Source organism: Mastigoproctus giganteus, chromosome 13, assembly GCF_048544385.1.
Source record: "Mastigoproctus giganteus isolate SK-2022 chromosome 13, ASM4854438v1, whole genome shotgun sequence".
Lineage (NCBI taxonomy): Eukaryota > Metazoa > Arthropoda > Arachnida > Uropygi > Thelyphonidae > Mastigoproctus > Mastigoproctus giganteus.
The window spans coordinates 105267904-105291412 of NC_143587.1; the positions used below are offsets into that span (position 1 = coordinate 105267904).

Consider the following 23509-nt stretch of genomic DNA (forward strand, 5'->3'; position numbering starts at 1 on the left):
GCTAAGAAGAGCAGAACAAACTAGATTGGACCTTTACGTAAGGGAAAGGGGATAGTATTAAATACACCAGCTGCCGTTGCAAATGAACTCAACAGTAATTTTGCATCGATATTTACAGAAGAAAAACCTTTTGTGGCAATGGGAAATTGTGGGAGCGAAGTTGAGAAATATGTAATTAATGATATTGAAATTTCGCAAGATTATTTAATGAAAAAACTTTCGAGCCTACAGACCAGTAAGGCTCCTGGAGTTGATGGAATATACCCTATAATCTTAAGAGAGGCGGCAAGCGAGTGCATTGAACCATTGAGGCTAATTATGCGAGCATCACTAGACTCTAGGGAGATTCTGTTGGATTGTATCTCCCATACATAAGGGTGGTTCTAAGAGTGAAGTGGAAAATTATCAACCTGTCAGTCTGACTTCAGTGGTAGGGAAAATAATGGAGGCAATGATCAAGGGTGGAATTCATGATCATTTGGATAGAATTGAAATTCTCAAGGATACTCAGCATGGTTTTGTAAAGGGAAAATCATGTTTAACAAATCTGGTTCGCTATTTTGAAAGGGTTGAGCAGGATTTAGGAAATAATTTCGACGTTGTTTATTTAGATTTCAGCAAAGCTTTTGACTCAGTCCCACATCAGTGGTTGCTTTATAATCTGGAGAATTACTTAACAAGTAAAGGTCAATGTTGAAAAAAAGTTGCGAGTTAGGGTTGAATTTGAAAATATCTGCAATTCTGTCCAGACACGATAGGAGGCAGTATATGATGAGAGCCTTGTTAATCAGTTCGGCCCTGGAGAGATTGTGCAAGCCACATGGGGTAGAATTTTTTAAGCCTGGTCTGTGCTTGTTAACAGGAGAGACTGTGTCTACAGGAATGGGATACATTTAAATAGAAAGGGTTCAAGCATATTTGCTGATGCTGTTGAGGCAGTGTTAGGCTGTTCGGAAAACTGCCAAATTGGCGGGATCCACAGACTAAAAGATTAACAGTAGCCACAAGCAAAGGTGAAAGTGATTCTTGCACCTGCTTCTATTGAATTAGCAGCAGCCTGGAAAGCAGCCTGAAAATAAATACATGGGTTGTGTTAGGGTAGTTAAGAATAAGAACAGGTGCATGTATATTTGCATGTACACCAATGCTAGGAGTTTAGTAAATATATTTGAGGTGCTGGTGAAGACATCGAAAGCAAATATTGTTGGGATATCAGGGATTTGGTGTCACACAGATACAAGGAATGCAGGATTGGAATTTAGTGAGTACAATGTGTGCATGAAGGATAGACAGGACAAGAAGGGAGGAGGAGTTATGCTGTTTGATAAGAAACACATAAAATCTAGGGAAGTGTATCCAATTGACATTGGTGGACAATGCAATTCCGAGTCAGTGTGGTGTGACATAAGAACTGGGAAAGCGAAATTGAGAATAGGAATTTGTTATAGGCCTAATGACTCTGATGAGTAAAATGAACAACTGTACAGAGAAATACAGTGGGCCAGTAAATTAGATTGTCTTATAATGGCTGATTTTAATTATTAGATACTGACCGGGACTTCTGGGTTGGTCACTTGCACACTAGCAAGGCTTTTTTGGATATATTGGATGATTGTTTTCTACAGCATGTTCAAGAGGCAACCAGAGGGACTAATACTCTTGATCTGATTATCCGCTGTAATTCATCATGAATTAAGAATTTGCAGATAAAGGAACCACTAGGTGGCAGTGATCACACTGTGTTGATGTGGGATTTACTCAAAGATGTAACTACTGTCAGGGGTAAAGAGAAGGGTTTTTGCTTTCGTAAAGGTGACTACGATGGCCTGAGACATTTTAAATTCTATACAGTGGGACCGACTGATGATTTTACCAACAGCAAATTCTAAATGGGAGGCAATCAAGGAGGTAAACTTGGAAGACATTAGGCCTTTTGTCCCAGCTAAGAAATACCGGCCAAGGTTTAGCCCTAAATGGATGTCAGATGAACTAAAAGGACTCGTGGCAGAAAAGAAAAATGTATGGGATGCATATAAATTATCAGGTGACACAGAAGCCTATGGTAGAAATAAGCGGGTGTGTAATCAAGTCACAAAGGAGATTAGGCAGGCAAAGGCAGATTATGAGAAATCTTTGGAAAAGGATGCTAAGAAAAATAGCAAGGACATCTTTACTTACATAAAGTAAAGAACTGTAGAAGTAAGGGGATGAATCAGATTGGTCCACTTGCTGTCGATGATTCGGCTGTTGATGATCCTGCTCAGACAGCTGATAATCTGAATGAGTATTTTGCCTCTACATTCACACATGAGGAGTTAAGCAAGAAAAATGACGGAAGTTTATCAAATTGTAACACAGTGCTTAATGATTTTGTAATAACTGAGAGCAAAGTGGAGGAGAAATTGTTGAAGTTAAACATAAGAAAGTCACCTGGGGTGGATGGGAACTATCCAGTTATATTGATGGAGGACAAAAATTAAGTAATCAATCCCTTAGCCATAATTATGAGAGCTTCCTTGGACTCATCAGACATCCCCATCGACTGGAGATGTACAAAGGAATATCAAAGGGTGACACAAGTGATTGCAGACCTGTTAGTTTAACTTCTGTTTGGGGGAAATTAATGGAGGCAATGGTTAAAGGAGCACTACAGGTCATATAGAGAAAGCTGGAGTTATAGTTCAAACACAAATGTTTGTTAAGTTTGTTAAGGGGAAGTCTTGTCTGACCAATCTGATTGGATACTACAATGAGGTCACAAAGGAACTGGATTAAAAAAATAATTTTTATATCATATACTTGGATTTTAGGAAAGCTTTTGATACTGTTGCACATGGAAGACTGCTGTACAAATTGGAGCAGTATGGCATTAAGGGCAAGTTGCTGCTATGGATAAAGGGATGGTTGAGTGGGAGAAGACAGAATGATAATCAATGGACACTGCTCTTCGTGGACTAATGTTATTAGTGGTGTACCCCAGAGTTTGTGTTGGGCTCAGTGTTGTTTTCTGTATTTATCAACGATATTGATAAAGGTATATCAGGTTAATGTCTAAGTTTTCAGATGATATGAAGGTTGGCAGGCTTGTTAATGACAGTAATGATAGTCTACTACTGTAATAATATCTAGAATAGTTGAGCAGATCGGCTGAGAGGTGGCAACTGAAGTTTAACATTGACAAATGTAAAGTACTGCATGTGGGTAGCAGTAACCCCAGCGTAACATACCAACTGTGTAGTACTACACTCAGGGTATTGGAGAATGAAAAGGACTTGGGGGGTAATTGTGCAGTCAGATATGAAGTTTTCTGAGCTGTGCAGACAGGCTGCAAGAGTAGGTCATGGTGTCTTGTCAGTGATATACAGGAATTTTGATGGCAGGGATAAAGAGGTGATTGCCCCCTTGTATAAGGCAATGGTTAGACCACACCTTATAAAGTATAAGGTGTACGGTAACTAGTGCACGGTACTGCGCTCTTCTAAGAGATCACATTATTTTTGCTCTGTAAGAAAGGCAATGCTTGGCGACTGTAGTGTTCATGCAAGATGGTGCCCCTCCTCATGTTGGTCAACGATTGAAGGAACTGCTCTGTTCAACATTTGGAAATGATCGCATAATTTCTAGAGACTTTCTACAGTTCTAGCCAGCCCAATCAGCAGAACTAAATTCCTGCGATTTCTAACTATGGGGATACCTGAAAGACAGAGTTTACCCCGGTGGCATATAGCTGCTTTTCAGTTTGAACGCAAGCATTAACCAGCATGTAGCCAACATCCTCAGTGAGACGTTATGTGAAACTGTGTCGCACACAATCCTCCATTTTCAGAATGTCATCTCAAGTGAAGGAAAGCATATAGAACAATTTCTGTAGATTTCTAATTTCTGATATTAAAATCTAATCCTAAGTTAAGTATTCAGTCTGAACTAATTTTTTTTCTTCTCCAAATCGCTTCCCCATACCCTAAATAACATACCCACCGATTTCCACAGGGCTATCTCTAACCGTTTTGACAGTAGGGTCTCCTGCATAAGACAACTTATTTTATAACCACCCGGTTTACGTAAGGTATGATTTTCTTGTATCTAGTGTTCTCTCCTAGTTCATTGAATTTCTTTAATTCATAAAACTGTATGGCATTTGTTATAACTAGCCATCATTCAATTTATTTTTTTACACTTGATAAATTTCATAATTTTTTTTTGCACAATTATTAAAAATAGTGCAGTGTATCTTCACTACTTGTCACAGTAATCACAGTGTATCTTCAACTTCTTTTTCCTCATAATTTACAATTTCTTTAATTTTAAAAATAGGTCAGCGTTATACAACTAATTCCTACAATTATCTTGTTTTTCCTTCCTCTAGGCTTGAAAACAATATGTACAAAGATTTCGAAACATTAGCAAAATTTTCTTATAAATGTTTAGTTTGTTCGAATGTTTTCTGTAAAGTTTGCTTTCCAGCTTGTTTCAATAAACTATTATTTTTTACCTTTAAAAACTACACGGAGTATAGTTTTGTTTGATCTCTTTTACAATTTATTAATAGTTCGTACAACAGTAATATATATATATATATAATACACACACACATACAATCCCTGTATAACACGGTACTTCTACAACACGGTTTGCTCTAACACGATTGATAAATTGATAAATTGTGGCGATCCTCGCACAACAGGGTACTTATATAACACGATTTCACTGTAATATGGTTTGAGAATTGTGGAAAAAATCACATAACATGATTTTTTGAGCTTTTGTGCTGGGAAAGCCCTGCTTTTACGTTAGATGTAATTTTCAATGTTTCCATTCCTTTTTGTAATCCCCACTGTTGACTCGCTAGTTGTTATCGCCTTCTTGATATTTTTCTAAAGCATATTTCTGGAGATCATTACCATAAAACAAATTGGAGTTTCCGGTTTATTGGGCTTTTCTGTTAAGTGTAATCAATTAAAAACCAGTAGTAAACTCTATCTTCTTGCATTTGCTTTAGTACCGATAGCTGGAATTTGTGGGTTTTTGCGTTAATATGGTGAAATGTGTTTCCCCTTCCATGAAATATTCAATCATATAAAAAACATAAATAAATTTTCAGAAACTCATTACTCCGTATCTCACTTGTGCATATCGTGTCTGTTGCAACTTGTGTGTGCCATGCTCTTTGTTATTAATGGCTGATATTTTTTACTGTTTTAAATTTTACAATAAAAAAAAAAAAGTCGGTGAACAGAAATATCAATTAGTTAGTGTATATACACATTACAGTACGTATTAATTAAGCTATGTATATAAGCATGAATTTATTTTGTAAACTGGAAAATATTCTTCCAATTTTCACGTATCATTTAACTTTGTTAATTGGTAAGGTAATAAAGCTAAATTTGTGCTTTATATCTTTAAAGTGGGGATCCACTGTATTTTGTTGGGAGATCCCTGAGTTAGGTTCTGTGCTACTGAACTTATGCTTGTTTGAAACCATAAAAAATTGTGACTTCGAAGCGTGCAGTTCATGTCTTTTAAAGAGAGCAGAAGGTACACGAAATCTAGATGCTGCAGAAGAGATTTTGCTTAGCAGCGATGAAGAGGAAGAAAATGAATTGAACGTACATTATCTGACACATGAGTAATGTACATTACTCATATGTACGGAGTTGGTACACAGTTTGTAAGGTAAGACCTTCAAAAAGGCCTCTAAGGTTGGGAAAGTTCATGTTCACAATATTAAATTAATACACCAACCATTTAAATTAATATAGTTTAATATTTACAAAAATAATGGATATTATAAAATAATCTATTTACAATGACTGACTTACTATACATTATAATAAAATAAAATACAATAAAATAAAAGTAAAAAGTTAAAATACAATAAAATAAAAGTAAAAAGTTAAAATACAATAAAATATAAATACTGAAAAGCGTTAAAACTGTGCAATTGTAGCTTTTGGGAGCACCTGCCTCCTTTCTCAACAACACAGCACATTAAGCAACACATCCTTAAGTATCAGGTTCACGGCACACGTGGTTGACCAGCTGCATGAGCAGTATATTCTTCGTGTGTACCAGAACCGGAAGCGACTTGGGGGCGTGGAAGGCAGAAACGCTCATCTTTTGCGAGGATTACAGCCTCGAAAAGGGGGTGAAGCCGAACACCCCTATCTCTATTCATAGTATTATTTTCAGATGAACCAATCCACAAGCTCTCGAGCCACTTGCGGTCCCAGAATTTATGCGCCCGGTCAAGGATGACAGCATTCTCTGGGAAGACCTGGTATTGTTTTTCCCAAAAATGCTCGGCAGTAGCGGACTTGCTAAACTCTGTGGTCTGTATAGTCCTCGTGTGTTCCCCCAGACGATCTTTGAGCCACCATAATAGAAATTGTAGTTATATAAATTATTATTGTAAGTATATAAATTATTTTTATATAAATTTATGTCAAATAAGCACAACACAAAAATCACTTAACTAAAGGATGCAAAAACAAAACATGCGGTCGACACATTTACAAATGCTACCATAGGCTGAGCGGAAGGATTATGCTGTCCGACTGGAGAATGCACTACACTTTCATCGTTATCATATGTTTCATTATAAGAATCAATTTTGAATGCCTTTGTGATATTTTTCTGGAGCAACTTTCTGGAGGTCACGACCATAAAACAATAAAAAAAAAATTGCACTTTCTGGTTTATTGGGCTGTTCTGTTAGTTCAACCTGTGATAAACAGGTAGTAAACTCGATCTTATTGCAATTGCAATAATACCGATAACTGGAATTGTGTGGGATTTTATGTTATTACAATGAAATGTGTTTCCCCTTCACTGAAATCTTCAATCATATAAAAAAACATAAATAAATTTTCAGAATATTCTCTTTATTCCTATTTACTTGTTACAATGATGAAGGGAAAGTGACCAACGGAAAGTGTAAGTGGCGGCAGTGCTAGGAAATGAAACAAAATTGATTTAGAAATGAAGATGAAAGTGATTAAGTATGAAGCAGGACAAAGTTTGTCATCTATTGTATGGAAATTAGGTCTTGCTGCTTCAACAGTGAATACTATTTTAAAGGACAATGCACGTATAAAAGAACATGTTAAAGGATCAACATTGATTACAAAATAACGTTCAGGTGCTATATTGGAGATGGAAAAGCAATTAATAATAAGGATGGAAAATCAGATTCATAAGCGAGTGACCTGAGGTGTTTGTACTGGCACATGGCTTAATATTTTTGTTGTATATTTCGAAGCAAAAAAAAAAAGTTAGAAAAAATTAAAAAAGATGTAATTTTTCCTGCGTGTAAGATAAAAAAATTGAATAAATAATTCTATTTACATGTTCGTCGGATATTTCTTTTTTGCTTCAATCGAATTCAGCGCACATAGTTGCGAGTGCTGCATAAGCATTTATGGAAATTCCGACTTACATAGAGTTCCATGGAATGCAACCCTTACTTAAAATTAGTTGTGTGAAAGTAAAGGATGAGTGTGAATGATGTGTTGTTGAGCGAATGACTGTGGAGTCTGAGTGAAATGGGCTGTGTGAATGTAAGGGTGAAAAAGTGTGTGCCTGGATGAGTGAATGAATGTGAGAAATAGTATAAATTGTGAGAATGTTTAAATGTCGAAGGCAGAATGTAAAAGTATGACAGGAAGTTTGTTTACAAAAATTTTAATATTAGTATAATTGTTATATAAATGTGTGTTTTTGTTTCTTTATTCAGAAACATATAGTTAGATATCTAGTTAAATATTCTCCTAAATTTGATTATTTGTATGTCATTTAAATTTTGTGAGCTGTCTTTAAATTATTTACTTGTTTAATTGTCACTTTGTTTTAAAAGCAATAATGAAACATGCATTGAATTATTTTTTTTTAATGTAAATCCCAAACACGAGGTATTAGAACCTATAGTACTTAGTACCGTGCTGGGTTGGAGGTTGAGAAGACGAAGGAAGATATTTGTTGACATTGGACTTGAACTTCTTTAGACTGTAATTTTCAGGAAATACATAGGAAGGAAGGTTGTTCTAGAAAACGGGAGTTGAATGAATAAAAGAGGAAGATGAAAAGTTGGTTCTGTGAGTTTGAAATTGGACAGTAAATGGATATTGGCTGGTGGCGGCACGTTTTCGGACTGTTTTGAAAGAGAGAGCGGGAATTATAGAAGCCAATTCAGAAGAACAGAGCCCATGGAAGTATCTTTGGAAAAGGCCTGCAGCAGAAACAGTACGTCTATGAGACAGCAAGTGGAGAGACTCTGTTAGAGATGAATCATTAATTAACCTAACTGCCCTCTTCTGAATGGAATCAAGAAGCCTGAGAGAAGTTTTGGGGGGCACCGCCCCAGATGTGGGAACAATATTCCATGGCAGGGCGGATTTGCGATTTATACAGAGTGAGCAGCTGTTTGGAAGAAAAGTAACGCTGAGAGCGAAAGAGAAAACCAAGTTTTTTAGATGCAGAGGAAGCAATATTTGTAATGTGCTTGTGCCAAGAGAGATTAGAAGTCAGGGTAATCCCCAAAAGAGATATATCATTTTGCCTAGATATCAGAGTGTCACCAAAGATAAACATAGGAGCAGAAGGATCCTTTTTGCGAGATATAAGACAAGACTGAGTTTTAGAAGGGTTGAAATCAACTAAGTTGTCTTTGCCCCACTGGAGAATTACCTGAAGATCGGCATTTAAGGAATTGGTAGCAGATTTTAGAGAAGTTAAAGCTGATTGAACAAGGCAAGGTTTCTCAAAATGGAAAGAGGAATGCAATGTGCTATCATCGGCAAAACTATGGATTGGATTTCCAGTCAATGGAAGAAGGTCATTAATATACAAGAGGAAAAGAGTGGGGGAAAGAACTGAACCTTGGGGAAAACCGGCATTAGTGGAGAAGTTAGAAGAGAGCCATCTACCATCACCCTCAGTGAGTGATCAGAGAGAAAACTGGATTACCAATTACTAAAAACAGTTGGTAAACCATAAGATGGAAGCTTGTTTAGAAGACCTTTATGCCAAACATGATCGAGAGCCTTTGAGATGTCAAGAGCAACTACTTGTGTTTCACCAAAACTTTCTTTGAATTAGTCCATAAATGGGTAACATAAGTCAGAACATCACCAGTGGATCGACACTGATGGAATCCATACTGGCGATCGTTGATCAGATGGAAGGTTTCTAGGTAGTTTAAGAGTTGGTGGTTAATTGATTTCTCCATTACTTTAGAAAGAGTAGAAGTAATTGCAATGGGACGATAAATGGATGGGAGGGATTTGTCACCCTTTTTAGGAACTGACTGGATATGAGCAAATTTCCAAGCAGAAGGAAAAACACCTTTGGAATAAGAAAGTGAAAAAAGGCGGCATAGAATAGGAGTAAGTTCAGGAGCACAGGTTTTGAGAACAAGTGGAGAAATACCATCAGGACCTGGAGCTTTCTTAGCATCAAAATTCGTCAAAATCATTCTGACATCCTTTTGATGGAAGACCACAGGAGGCATTGAATGCCGTGTTGGGAATGGTGGGAGGTGTTTTACCAAGATCATTAATATATGAGTTGGAAGAAAAATGGGACGTTAGCAGGTCAGCTTTATTCTTGGCGGAAGTGACAACAGAACCATCTGGTTTGAACAGAGATGGGCAAAAGTTGCGGCCAATAGCTTTGGCAAGGAACCAGAATGCTCGGCTACCATTAGGGCAAGAAGCAAGTTTTCTGCTCTTAGCCTGTTCAAACTTTAGTTTGGACTGATGAATAACTGCTTTACAATTGTTGCAAGCATTGGTGTAGGCAGAAAATGAAACTGAAGAAATAGAAAGAAGCCAATTACAATATGCAACATTCTTCTCTTGAACAGCCTTTGCACATTTATTAGAAAACCAAGGTTTAGATAAAGGACGAGATTTTAAAGTGGAGTGTGGGATAAAGGATTCCATTCCTGCAAGAATAATTTCACTGACACGATCTGAGCAAACGTTGACATCAGAAGTTTTGAAACAGTAATCCGACCACGGAAAAGAAGAAAAGAAATCTCGTAGGTCATCCCATTTTGTATTCTTGTAATGCCAAACAACATGAGGTTGGGAATAGCCATGAGATAAAGGCTCCATTGGAGAAGAGACAATCACCAAAGTGTGATCTGAAGTACCTAAAGGACCTCTCACTTCGACCGTGTACTTAGAAGGGTTGTTTGTGAGAAAAAGATCAAGCGTGTTGGCTGTATGATTAGGATTGTCCGGCATTCTTGTAGGTTAATGAACAATCTGTGCAAGGTCATTAGTAATTGCAAAAGCCTCAGCATCTCGACCAGCTGGGTCGGTGTGACTAGAAAACGGAAGCCAGCTGGAGTTGTGAACATTAAAATCACCAAGGAAAATTACTTCACTGTTAGGAAAGTTGGACTGGAGAACGTCAAGTTGCAAAGAGAGGAAGTCAAGGAGCTCCAAGTGATTAGTGAAGTTGGGAGAACGGTAGAGACAACAGATGAATTTTACACAATGCGGTAGAGAGATTTTAAGCCAGAGAAGATCAAAGAGAGTAGATTCCAAATTGCCAATTCTCTGACAGGGAATATCAGAACGGACATATGTACAAGTACCACCTTTGAGGCGAAAGGAATCATACAGCGAATAATTTGGGCATCTGAGATGAGCAGTATTTGAATCGACCGATAAGTGAGATTCAGTCAGATAAAGTACATGGGGTTTGGCAGACTGCAAGTGGAAATGGACATCGTTAAGATTAGAATTGAGACCACGTATATTTGCGAAATGAATTAGGAAGTGCTTGGGAGGTTTAGATCTTTTCGCAGATAAGCTTGCTCTATTAGTTTGACAATTCATGGTGTATTCAATAGTAAGAAAAAGTGGTTGGAACATGCTGTATGAAGTAATGAAATTTTTGGATATGGCGTACACATGGTATGAATATACCCAGATCCTTGACATAACGTGGCCTCGACAATGCTCCCCGCATACACACTACTTGAACTCCCTCCAGTAATTATCTGGCAGAGTAGAGGTAGCAAGATTATACACTAGCTGATCCGGAAGCCTCCCAGACCGAACCAATAGGTTCGGTCTGGTGTACTAACTAGCGGTTGGCCTGCGAACACCGTTTTAGAGCTATACCCTCGAAATGTACGGAATATTGGATCTCGCCACGATGTTCATCATAACCTCAAAATTCATCAATCATACTGCATGATGGAAGAGATAGGGAAGGGTTCATCGGAACTTAGCTCTAGAGACTAAATATGGGTTCCACCACTTCAAGCCTCCAATAAGCAAAGTGGTGGTATTGCACCGGGTGATAAGAGTCATCTACCACCTAGTACTACCTGGTAACATAGAGGGGCGGCATTCCTCCATGTGGTGTGGGTGCCACACCTCGATCCCTGCTTATGTTGGTTCACACATGGGTGGTCACCCACCATGTACTTGTGCATGGAGGTTATACCCAGGATTACTAACAGTCCCACCATCGTGAAGGTGCAAGCAGAGGATTTGGCTGTCACAGACCGTCCGGACTTCGCCGAAATTGGGTCTACTTGACTTGAGTGTCACCCGAATATCAGTTCCATCAGCGTTTCAGACTCCTAGGTAGCAAGTGCAGCTTGTCTGGCCTATCTGAGAGAATGTCTGTGACAACCTTAAGGACCATTTAAAAGCAATAATTAAATAAGCATTGAAAAAAAAGTATAAAAAACTTGTAAAATGTAAAAACTATAAAATGTTGCCTTGAAATGTAGGTAAAAAAAAAACCAAAACTATAAAATATATAATGCAAAAAAAAAAAAATGGTGTGTGAGCGAATGATATAAATTGCATGTTCTATTCCAGCCATCTTCACCGGATGGATGGCCATGGGAACCATATGGACCCCAAGGTTATCCATGCTGACACCATGCTGTTGGATGTTCCTAGCTGTCATGGTTTGGGATGCTGTCCCAGATGTGACACAACCAGAAGCACAGCTCCGCTGTTTCCATTAGGCCTTCCTAGCTATGCTCCCTTGTGTGGTCCTTTGCCTCCACTCCCCGGGCAGGAGGGGGGAGGTGACCCCAGGTCTTCTCCCCTCTCGCTGCCCCTCTTTTCCCTCTGGTGGGGAAAAGAGGGGCAGCGAGAGGGGAGAAGCTTGCTCCACTGATTCAGGGGTCATCTTTTGTATGGGCACTGCATCTGTCTTCCCCCCCCCAACTTTTAGTCTCTCCTCTCTCTAACTTACAACTATTAGCATCCGAGTAATCTCCAGATTGCCTGAGCCCTACACCCAAAAACTTAATGACATCAATTCGCATGCATGACTAGTACTCCTTTTGGCTGACCTATATCTATAGTTTTTTTTTTAGATCCTAGCCACTGAAATCTCAGAAAATTAGGTGTCAGGACCTGCCAGAGTAAATAACTATAATACTAGTGTACCTGGTCTGCCTCCACAGGGCAGAGTGTGGGCAATGTTGGGTCCCATTAGGGGCCCATCGACTAAATGACCAGAGGAACAATGGTAGTATACGACACTACACATATACAAAATCCATACACCTTTAAACCTCAGGCATTCACAGCGTTCTGTTTCACACCCACAATATATATGCTATGCAGAGATGGGGGGAACCCCTGGTGCCATTTGGAAAAAAAAAAAAAAACTATGTAAGTTGGGGAGTGGCTGTATATTTAATTGCACTTTCATGAGCATTTCAACATAATAGTGTATACAAAGTAACACAGTTGTTTTACAAAATGGTCTTCAAACTGTGATGTGTTGCTGCCATTATTCTGGGACATATTGTATATATAATTATTTATAGATATTTTCTGCAGTATTTTTTTATAATAGTTAAGAATTTGTCTTTATATACTTTTTTTTTTAAGCCTCAAAACCCTACTCATCGTCAGACTGTTTCTCAAGCATCCACTGAGGGAATAGCTGTTGCTGGTCAAGCTGGACTTCAAGTACTTTCACAGACCATGGTGGATGAAGCTCTAATTATTAGTGATATGTTTGAGCTTAATGAACTTACATCATTAGAACTATTAATAGCAGGTAGAAAATAAAATATATATAATTTAGCATTTCTACTTAAAGACAATTTGTTGTTATCAGAAAACATTGTTTTTTACATGGGTATATTTTCAAAGCTATGTAAGGTATGAATTATTTATGAAGTTTCATATGGCAAAATGATTCAAGGATCAAAATTTATATGACATTAACCTTGAAATAAATAACTTTGCTTGGCATAAATTTGCTTTCTATATCCTTCAGTTACAAGCACTAGGAAAACAAAAATGAGAGGAGGAGTGTTTTATAGGCTGAATGACTATGATGAGTACAATGAACAGCTTTACAAAGAAATAGAGTGGGCCAGTAAATCAGAGTGTCTTATAATGGGGGATTTTAACTTCCCAGATATTGACTGGAACTTGTGGTTTAGTAACTTGCAGACTAGCAAGACGTTTGAGGATTTATTGGATGATTGCTTTCTACAGCAGCATGTTAGAGAGGCAATAAGAGAGAGAGAGAGAGAGAGAGAGAGAGAGAGAGAGAGAGAGAGAGAGAGAGAGAGAGAGAGAGAGAGAGAGAGAGCAATGCTCTTGATCTGATTATCAGCAATGTTTCTTCATGCATTTACAATCTGCAGATAAAAGCATAGCACTGCATAGCAGCGCTCACAGTGCATTGATGTGGGATTTACTTAAAGATGTAATTACCATCAAGGGTAAAGGGAAGGGGTTTTGCTTTCCTGAAGGAGACTACAGTGGTCTCAGACAGTTTATAAATTCTATACAGTAGGACCAACTAACGATGTTAGCAACAACTCACCCAAAATGGGAAGAATTCAAGGGAAGTAATTGCAGAAGCTACTAGGCTTTGCATACCAACAAAAAAATACTGTATAGAAATTAAAAAGATAATCTGACATCCATATAGGTCAAGGTTTAGACTGATGTCATATGCAGATGTCAGATGAACTAATGAGCCTTGTGACAGAGAAGAATGCATGAGATGCTCATAAATTATCAGGTGACACAGAAGCTTATGGTAGATATAAACTAGTCTGTAATATAGTAACACTAGTCTGTAATAAAAATCACAAAGGAGGTTAGGTGCAAAGATGCAAAGATGCAAAGAAAAACATCAGACACTTTTTTTTCCTTACGTAAACACTAAAAGGAAAGGGATGAATTGCAATGGTTCACTTGATATCGATGTTGATAATCCTGCTCCGGTTGCTGATAAACTGAATAGGTATTTTGCACACGTGAGGAATTGTTTAGGGAAGTGGATGCTAGAAGTTTATCAGACTCTTTAAAAGGGAGTGAAAGGATTTGTAATAACTGAGAGGAAAGTTAAAGAGAGATTGTTGAAATTAAATATAAAAAAGGCATTTCGAGTGGAAGGGATCTATCCAATTATTTTAAGGAAGGCAGCAAAGGAGATAAGCAAACCCATTGCCATATAAATGACAGGATCTTTGGATTCAGGGGAGGTCCCTCTGAACTGGAGATTTGCAAATATATCCCCAATTTAAAAAGCAGGATCAAAGGGTAACTGAGTAATTACACACCTGTTAGCTTAATGTCTGTTCCAGGGAAAATAATGTCACTAGTCTAGAAATGCAGGACCATCTAGACCAGGGGTGGGCAACAGCCGGCCCGCGACGATGTTGAATCCGGCCCCCTCGGTAAATGCATAAATATAGAAAATCCATACCTGACTACACTCGCCGTAAACGTTCGGCTTAATTCAGTTCAATCGGGAATCGCAGCCAGTACAACAGTAACCAAGTGATTCTACGCAGCGTCAAAGAGTTATTTCCTAATTATTATTGTAGCATCGATTGAACGAAGTTCCTTTGGGTTTGACTTCTTATTGAAAAAAATAATATTGGTGCGAGATATTTTATGTTTTATGCCTTTTCTAATTATTACAATTTTTAATTTAATATAATTTATAGCCCATAAAATGAGCCAATTAAAAAAAAATGAAAAATTGATGCCGAATGCCGCATTTTCAATGATAATTGGACATTCAGATATTTTTTTTAAAAATACATTAATAATTTGGTAATTCAAGTAATATAACATTTTTTAGGTTCTGATTTTTTTTATTAAATCGTTCAATCTATTCCGGCCCTCATCATGATGCGAAAATTTCATTCGGACCGCATCATGATACGAAAATTTCATTCGGCCCGCTGACGAAAAAAGTTGCCCACCCATGATCTAGACAGAAGTGCAGTTATACTTCAGTCACAGCATGGGTGGTTCATTAAGAGGAGGTCTCTGATCAATTTGATTGGATATACAATGATGCAGTGACAAAGGAACTGTAGCAAAAAATTTTGATATCATACTCAGATTTCAGGAGTCTTTTGATACTGTTGCACATAAGACTACTGTACAAGTTGGAGCAGTGTGGCATTAAGGGAAAGTTATTGCTATGGATAAAGAGATGGTTGAGGGGGGAGAAGATAGAAAGTGGTTAACAATGGATACTACTCTTCGTGGACTAATGTTATTACAAGAGTTCCACTGGGTTCAGTGCCGGGCCCATTGTTGTTTTCTGTATTGATTAATGAAAATGATGAGGGTATATCAAGCTTAATATCTAATTTTGCAGATGATACAAAGGTTGGTAGGGTGGTTAATGACAGTAATGAAGGTGTGCCACTACAACCAGATGTAGAAAAATTAGACAGATGGGCTGAGAAATGTCAGTTCAAGGTTTACATTGATTAGTGCAAGGTACTGCATATGGTGGCTGTGATCCCAGAGTAATGTATCAATTGCGTGCTACTAAACTCAGGGTAGTGGAAAATGAAAAGGACCTGTGGGTAATTGTGCAGTGAGATGTGAAGTTCTCTAAAGCAGTGTAGACAGGCTGCGAGGACAGCTCATGGAGTTTTGTCAATGATGTACAGGAATTTTGCTAGCAGGGTTATGGTGATGATTATCCCATTGTATAAGATAATGGTTAGTCTGCACCTTGAGTATGCATAGAGGGCTGGAGTCCAATTTTAGGAAGGGTCTAGAGCTGCTGGAACGGTTACAGAGAAAGGGCAACGAGATTGGTGAGGGGAAAAAGTGGTACTTACTGAAAAAGACTTCAGTTCTGCAAATTGCAGTGTCTGGACACTAGGCACTTGCAAGGTGATCTGATTGAGATGTTTAAGCAAACATCTTTGTATGGATTCAGCAAACTCAGTGCTGATGGAATTTTTCCTCCTGTTCAGACTATGCACATGATGGGAGCATAAATTCAAAGTGAGGAAAGATTGTTGTATAGATATGCAGAAGTTTGCCTTCAGCTTTGGGATCCATCCAAAGCTCCCATAAGACCCTCCTCAATGCCAAAACTGTCAAGTTCTGCTCATGGTTACTATTAAATCTTGGACAGTTCACCATGAAGTGAACTGTCCAAGATTTAATAGAGAATGTCTAAGAACTTTTCCAACAAAATAATGAATTTCCAACAGAATAATGAATGCATAAAACAACCTAATGCTTAAGTTAATCAGAATTCCAAAACATATAAAAATGAATAGTATAGCATTTATGGAAAAGCTACATAATTATAAAGTAAAATCTTGGCTTCCTTCTTAACCATATCAAGAAAAGTGAAAAATGTTGAAATACAAAACTCTCCTAACCTAGACTAGGTGCATTATAGTGTAAACTGCTCTTGTGCCATTAGCTCTCAAACAACAATAACAAAGTTTCCATCCATTGTTGTTGGAAGTAGATAGTTTGAAAAAATTCAAGGAAGAAATAGTGAAATTATTGGAAGTGATGGATAGGTGAAATTGGATTTTTTTTTTTTTGGCCAATGTTGTATAAGCTTGCTCTTTTGCATCATTTGCCACTGGTAATACTAATAATAATACTAATTGTTTTATTCCTTTTTTCTAACTGTAACTGTGTACTGTAAAGAAATATCCATCTGCTGTTTCTTAAGACGAGAGTTTGCTAATCGTTATAACTTAATGCTCTTTGGTTTAAGCAGACTTTCTTACATTTATTTGTAGTTATCTCTTCTTGGTTCGGATCAGTGCAACAATGTTCTGCTTTATTGAAAAGAAAAGAGAGAGAAAAAAAAAAAAACTGTTTTGGCCCAAACTCTCCCGTTTTCCTCCTGCTCACAGTTGCTTGATTTTCAGTTTTTTGAAAGTCAAAAGTTGGATGCTATGTGCAGATTTTCTACATTTAGTTTGTACTTATCATTCTTTGATCAAGTACATCTGTTTTTATCACATGGAAAAGAAGGAAGATGTGCTTGCTCTACTTCAAAGAAGTAATTTTAAAGCCTGTGTTTAGTGCCTTTTAATCATCAGATCACTGTTAAGATGAAGTTTATCAGATTTAAACTGAGTAATGTCAGCTTACAGCACTTTAAATTCTTCCTTTAAAAATATCACTTTGCATACATAATTGATCTTATTGTTGCACTCCCTTGCATATTTTTCAGTATTCCTGTAATTCTGTGTATTTTTTTGACAGTGTGTTTGCACTGCTACTGGTTCTCTCGATTAGCATCACTTGGATCCAGTGTTCATGGCTAAGAATAATAGCAGTACATGCTTGGTGTGTGTTGTGATATGATCTGTGGAAATTCAGGAAAAAGGGAAGAGGAATACTGGCTTTTGAGGTAGCCCAACTCCAACACCACTTTGGCCTCTGCTTTGACAAGACTATCAATTGGCTTGTGGGTTCACTTGCAAGGATCCACTGTGCTGATGGCATGTGCATACCTTCATGGGCAAAGGATCAGAATTCAGACTGGTAGATATGTGGGTATAGTGCTAGTGTAGTCTTGATATTTGCTTACAAACAAATTTATTGTTTTCTGGTTAATGGGTATCACCTTGAACTCAATGTTAGGTGTCAGAACTTAAATGTTGAACCAAAATCTGAATCCTGATTTCTTTCATATTTCCAATCAGGAAATTTAAATATTAATGCAGATAATACTAATGCAGATAAAATGAGGCTGTCTTACTCCTAATTTCTTGATCCTACATTCAGCAACTGATTAGTATATTAAGAAAATATTTTCTCCTCTTTTTTTTTTTTTTTTTTTTTCCATTCAGAAGAGTTTATAGGAAAGGGTTTATTGGAGGCTCTGTTCTGGAGATATCTTAAATGAAACAAATAATTAAAACATTCAGATCAACTCCTCTGAGCAACTTCTGTGTTTATCAATAGCCATCATGGTAACACAAGTAATTGTGCAGTCAGATAAGATAAGTTTAACACTAATGTTATTATTGTTAAACTTATCTTCAGGTGTACTTTCTAATTGGGATCTTCTCAACATTATAGAGGATGAGATCTGTTCTGAATTAAAGTCTTAGGGAGTAACAACAGTGATGATAAGGATATTTGTATATTGGTATGGGAATCTAATTCCAGCAAGACGTGTCATCTTTTCAGGGCACATGCCAAGGCATGTTATATTCACTGCTAGAGCCAAAAGAATCCTTGGATCCATTTCACACCCTATGTCTGTATTGTGCAGATAGAAGAATGGGAGGTGTGTGTTTGTGGACTAATTTGCATGTTGTATTGCATGATGTCTGAAATTCCCAGAATAACTTGGAGAAAAGGACAGTATTGGCTATCGTCTGAAATGAAGTTGACTAAAAATTCTTTCAGTCATTGATGGGAATTGAATCCAGATCTCTCTAAATGAGTGTAGATGGCGATATAAGTGCTGACTAATCTGCAATGGTGAAGAGTACTTTCATGAGTAATTACAGACCAGTTAGTTTAACTTCTGTTCTGGGTAAAATAATGGACTCACTGGTTAAAGATGCATTGCAGGATCATCTAGAGAAGACTGCAGCAATAATTCAGACACAGCATGGTTTTGTTAAGAGAAAGTCTTGTCTGACAAATTTCATTGAATATTATGATGTGGTTACAAAGGAACTGGATGCAAAAAATAATTTTGATATCATATACTTGGATTTCAGGAAAGCATTTGACACTGTTGCGCATGGAAGACTGTTGTTGCTTGTTATTTGGTTTTTAGGAGCATTAGCAACTAAGGCCATATTGTTCCGGGGATATGTGGTGGTCATTCCCTGACCTTTCTGCATCCTCCGTATTTGGTGATCACGGGCTCGAACCCCGGTCTAATCAAGAAGCATGTGCTACGCACTGCTGATCCTGCCCACCTGGCTACAGAGGCGCCACAAGCATGGAAGACTAGTGTACAAATTGGAGCAGAATGGTATCAAGGCTAAGTTGCTACAATGGATAAAAGGATGGTTGAGTGGGAGAAGACAGAGGGTGGTAATCAATGGGCGCTGCTCTTCGTGGACTAATGTTATTAGTGGAGTCCCACAGGGTTCGGTGCTGGGTCCACTGTTGTTTTGTATATTTATCAATGATATTGATGAAAGTATATCAGGCTTAGTGTCGAAGTTTGGCAGTAATGGCAGTGTGCTACTGCAACAGGATCTAGAAAATTTGGGAAGATGGGCTGAGAAGTGGCAACTGAACTTTAACATTGACAAATGCAAAGTACTGCATATGGGTAGAAGTAACCCCAGAGGAACTTACCAACTGTGTGGTAAGTTAGGATGGTAGAAAATGAAAAAGACCTGGGAGTAATTGTGCAGTCAGATAAGAAGTTTTCTGAGCAATGCAGGCAGGCTGCCAGAGCAGGTCATGGGATTTTGTCAATGATATACAGGAATTTTTCTAGCAGGGAAAAGGAGGTGATTGTCCCTCTGTATAAGGTAATGGTCAGGCCACACCTTGAGTACTGCGTACAGGTCTTGGAGTCCTCATTTTAGGAAGGATGTAGATTTGCTTGAGCATGTACAGAGAAGGGCAACAAGATTGGTGAGGGGAATGAAGGGATCTTCTTAACAAAAGAGGCTTAAGTTCTGCAAATTGCAGTGGCTGGAGACTAGGCACATGCGAGGTGATCTGATTGAGGTGTATAAGGCCTTGAATGGGTTGAGCACACTTAATTCTGATGGGATTCTTCCACTTGTTCAGATTACGAACCTAAGGGGGCATAAATTCAAATTGAGGAGAGACAGCTGTAGAATAGATGTGCGGAAATTTGCACATCTGTTCTACAGCTGTCTATAGCGGGTGAATAATTGTTGGAACAAACTTCCATCTGTCGTTATGAAAGTTGATAGGTTAAATAAATTTAAAGAGGAACTGGACAAACATTGAGATGGAATGGCTGTGTGAATTTTTTTTTTTTTTTGTTTGGCTGATGCTACATAAGCTCATACGCTTGCTTTCTTACATCACATGCCACAATTACTATATAGCTGGTAGAGATTGATATCAATACAGCTATTTAGAAGCCTGTCATTATGCAATAATGTACATCAGAGAAAGTTGTTCATGCAGCCACTTTAAAAACATCAGTCTGGTTCCCATAATTCCCAAAGCCACTGCAGAATACGGATTGTACAGCAACCAAAAAAGATACAGAACAAGCCTTAGTGATATTCTGGAGGTATCCAACTACAAACAATCTCATAGCCTATAAATGGGCACATGCTGAGGCATGCTATATTCACTGCAAGAGCCAAAAGAAACCTTGGATCCATTTCACATCCTCTATTAACCAGCTGACTAATTCAGAATCTGTCTGGGACAAAATTCAGAAAATAAAACACAAATACACATCCTAGAACAAAATGGATGTAAAAAATTGCAGACCTCAATACAACACTTTGCAACAGTATCATATTCCCTCAGAATCTTGAAACAGAAAACAAAAGCAGGCTGTAAATCTGTCATCTAAGTTGCAGTGTTATTGGTTGGTCATAAACTGCAAGCATTAAAAATGCTACTTTTCTCTAAGCAGCTTATGCTGGAACAAATGACATATTGTGCAGTGATCAAACAGCATTCATCACAACCTGTGGACCAGCTACTCATCCTGTATACAGCAGATCCCCGTTATAACACGGTTCGCTTTACGCTGATTCGGCATATTTAACGGAATCGTTTCATTCGACGGAGTCGATAGCTTGAAAATGAATAGCAAAACAGCATTAAAATGTTTCCCACGCCAACTTGAGAAATTTTCCCACGCTCAGTGAAATTTTCTCGCACACTAATTTAATTGCAGTACAGTGACTTGTTACGTAATTCCGAGATCAACATTTTAAAAAACGATCAAGTATATTGCTTGTAATATTTGCGTTGTATGCATTTATCCGAAGTCTAGTCATCACTCAGTACCGTATTAGACATCGTGCCGACCAGGCTAGCCGGGTGGGTAAAGTGCCTGCCTGGCAACCCAAAGGTCACGGATTTGAATCCCGCCTAGGGCTTGGATCAGAGTACTACAAAAACCTTTGGAGGTGCATTATGGTCACAGAAGCCAATGCACCAACATCTAACAAAGAAAAAAAAAAAAAAAAAAAATTAGACATTGTGCGAAACGGACAGTTTACTTGAACATTGTATCATAATTAATGCAACCAATGCAGTTAACATTTTCGAAGAGTTAATAATGGCCGATAAGAATGAAAAAGCAACAACGTATGGGCGCAGTATGAAGACTATAAATGTAAGAAAAAGACTGAATTTGAAAATTAAATTAGACGTTTTGAAGCGAATCGATTCCGGTCAATGACAAGCGGATGTGTGCCATAATTTAAGACTGGCAAGTTTAACTGTAAGAACAATTATAAAAAATAAAGAATTAATTTTAGCAGTGGGAAAGATAGCTGTTCCACTGCAAGCAACTAGGGCTAGGCCGGCTATTAGGATTGAAATGGAAAGAATAATTTTATTGAAGATAATACCAATGCAGAATTCAGTTAAGTTAAATATTATAAAATAAAAAATAAAAAAAAAAGAGAGAGATTAAGATTAGCCAATATGATTATCTGAAGAAAACTCACCTAAAAAAAAAAAGAAAAAAAAAGTGGAACCATTTAAAACTAGTAAGAGCTGGTTGAATAGATTTAAAATCCAGGGAGAAGCCGCAAGTGCAGATCAAGGAGCCGAAACTTTCAAAAAAGAACTTGTTAAAATTATTGAAGAGGGGTATTATGTGTTATACTTCTCAACAAGTTTTTAACATAGATGAAGCAGGACTTTTGTGGAAACAAATGCCTAAAAGAAGTTTCATATTGAAAGAAGAAAAAAACATGCTGGGTTTCAAAGCAGCAAAGGATCGGTTGACTTTATTGTTGGGTGGTAATGCTGTGGGTGATTTAAAATTAATATCCCTTTTAGTTTATTTGGAAGAGAGCCAAAGTTCAACCCAAAATCAACACATTTTTCATGATTAAATTTATCAATTAAATTAAATCAATTTAGATCAATTAAATTCTGATTTTAATTGGAATTTTAAAGTAAATTTTTATACGTAAGTAGTTACCACATAATTATATACGTATGTAATGCAGAATATTTTATGTACAGATATTTGAATATTAAATATTTTGACCGACATTTGTGCATCTTTTCACTACCGTTTATTATTGATTAGGAAATATCCTATGGCACCGACCGCAACTCACAAATACACATGTACATATGGGAATGCGGCGCTCGCTTAGTGTGGATTCCCTTAGTGTTCTGTTTTTCCGGAACGAATTATCAGTGTTTTAAGCAGGGGTCACCTGTAAAAGAAACTTCCTTGAAGAGCAGTTTCTGGTTTTTGTGACACAAGGCAGTTGTCCTTGCTTTTGCCAAGCCAGGAAAGGATCTAAAAAATGCTACCAGTTATTATCCTATAACTCTGACTAGCTATATTACTCATTTCTGTATTAATTTTTCCATTTTTGGAAATGCATTCATTCCTCCAGTGATGATAACTAACTTTTGGTCTTCAAGGCTTGGGGCTTATGCACGATTGAATTTAGAGATTTGTATAGTTTTCAAATTATAACTTTGCAACCTGTAAAAGTTGTAGGGTTGTAATTTGAAATAGTCATATTGCTTTACTATTATATTACTGTTGGACATTATTAGGTAGTATTACTATTGGGCATGTAATATGTTTTTACAGGGCAACCTGCAAGCTGTTAAAACAACTCTGCCATAGTTTGGAGAAATTGAAAACTGTTGTCCTCTCATTTTCTGTGCTTAGTTACTTTTATCCAGGAAAAATTAAACTGCAATTGTTTTTCAGTCCATGTTTTGTGGAGCCTTGGAGTTCTGCAAAGTGATATAATGGGTTCAGCAATGATGCATAAAGTTATTGATTTTTTAATTAATTTGTACATCCATATTATTATTTTTAAAGGTTGAAATTCTGTAGAAAATTTGAATTTGTAAAAGGGTTCCATGGCTGAGCATAGTTCAAGAGAGAGTAAGTTGCTGTACACATAATCAAATCTAATTAAACTATTATGCAAAATTTTCCCCACACCAGTTTAAAGTGTATAATTTTAATATCTGTATTAAAATTATTGAAATGGCTGACTTGTGAATCAGCTAGATCAGGGATTAGCAGTTGGTAGACTGTAATCCACATATGGATCACCAACAATTTTTCATAGACT

The 23509-nt window shown here is 37.4% G+C and overlaps 1 protein-coding gene across 2 annotated transcripts in view; it reads left to right on the forward strand.

Annotated features, from left to right (window-relative positions):
* Positions 1 to 23509, forward strand: part of Nup205 (nuclear pore complex protein Nup205) — a 738550-nt gene that overhangs the window by 49110 nt on the left and 665931 nt on the right. For both annotated transcript variants that reach the window (XM_090387115.1, XM_090387116.1), the window contains exon 3: positions 12879 to 13050. In XM_090387115.1, coding sequence (XP_090243241.1) covers positions 12879 to 13050 — 172 coding nt within the window. The remainder of the gene's footprint in view (positions 1 to 12878; positions 13051 to 23509) is intronic.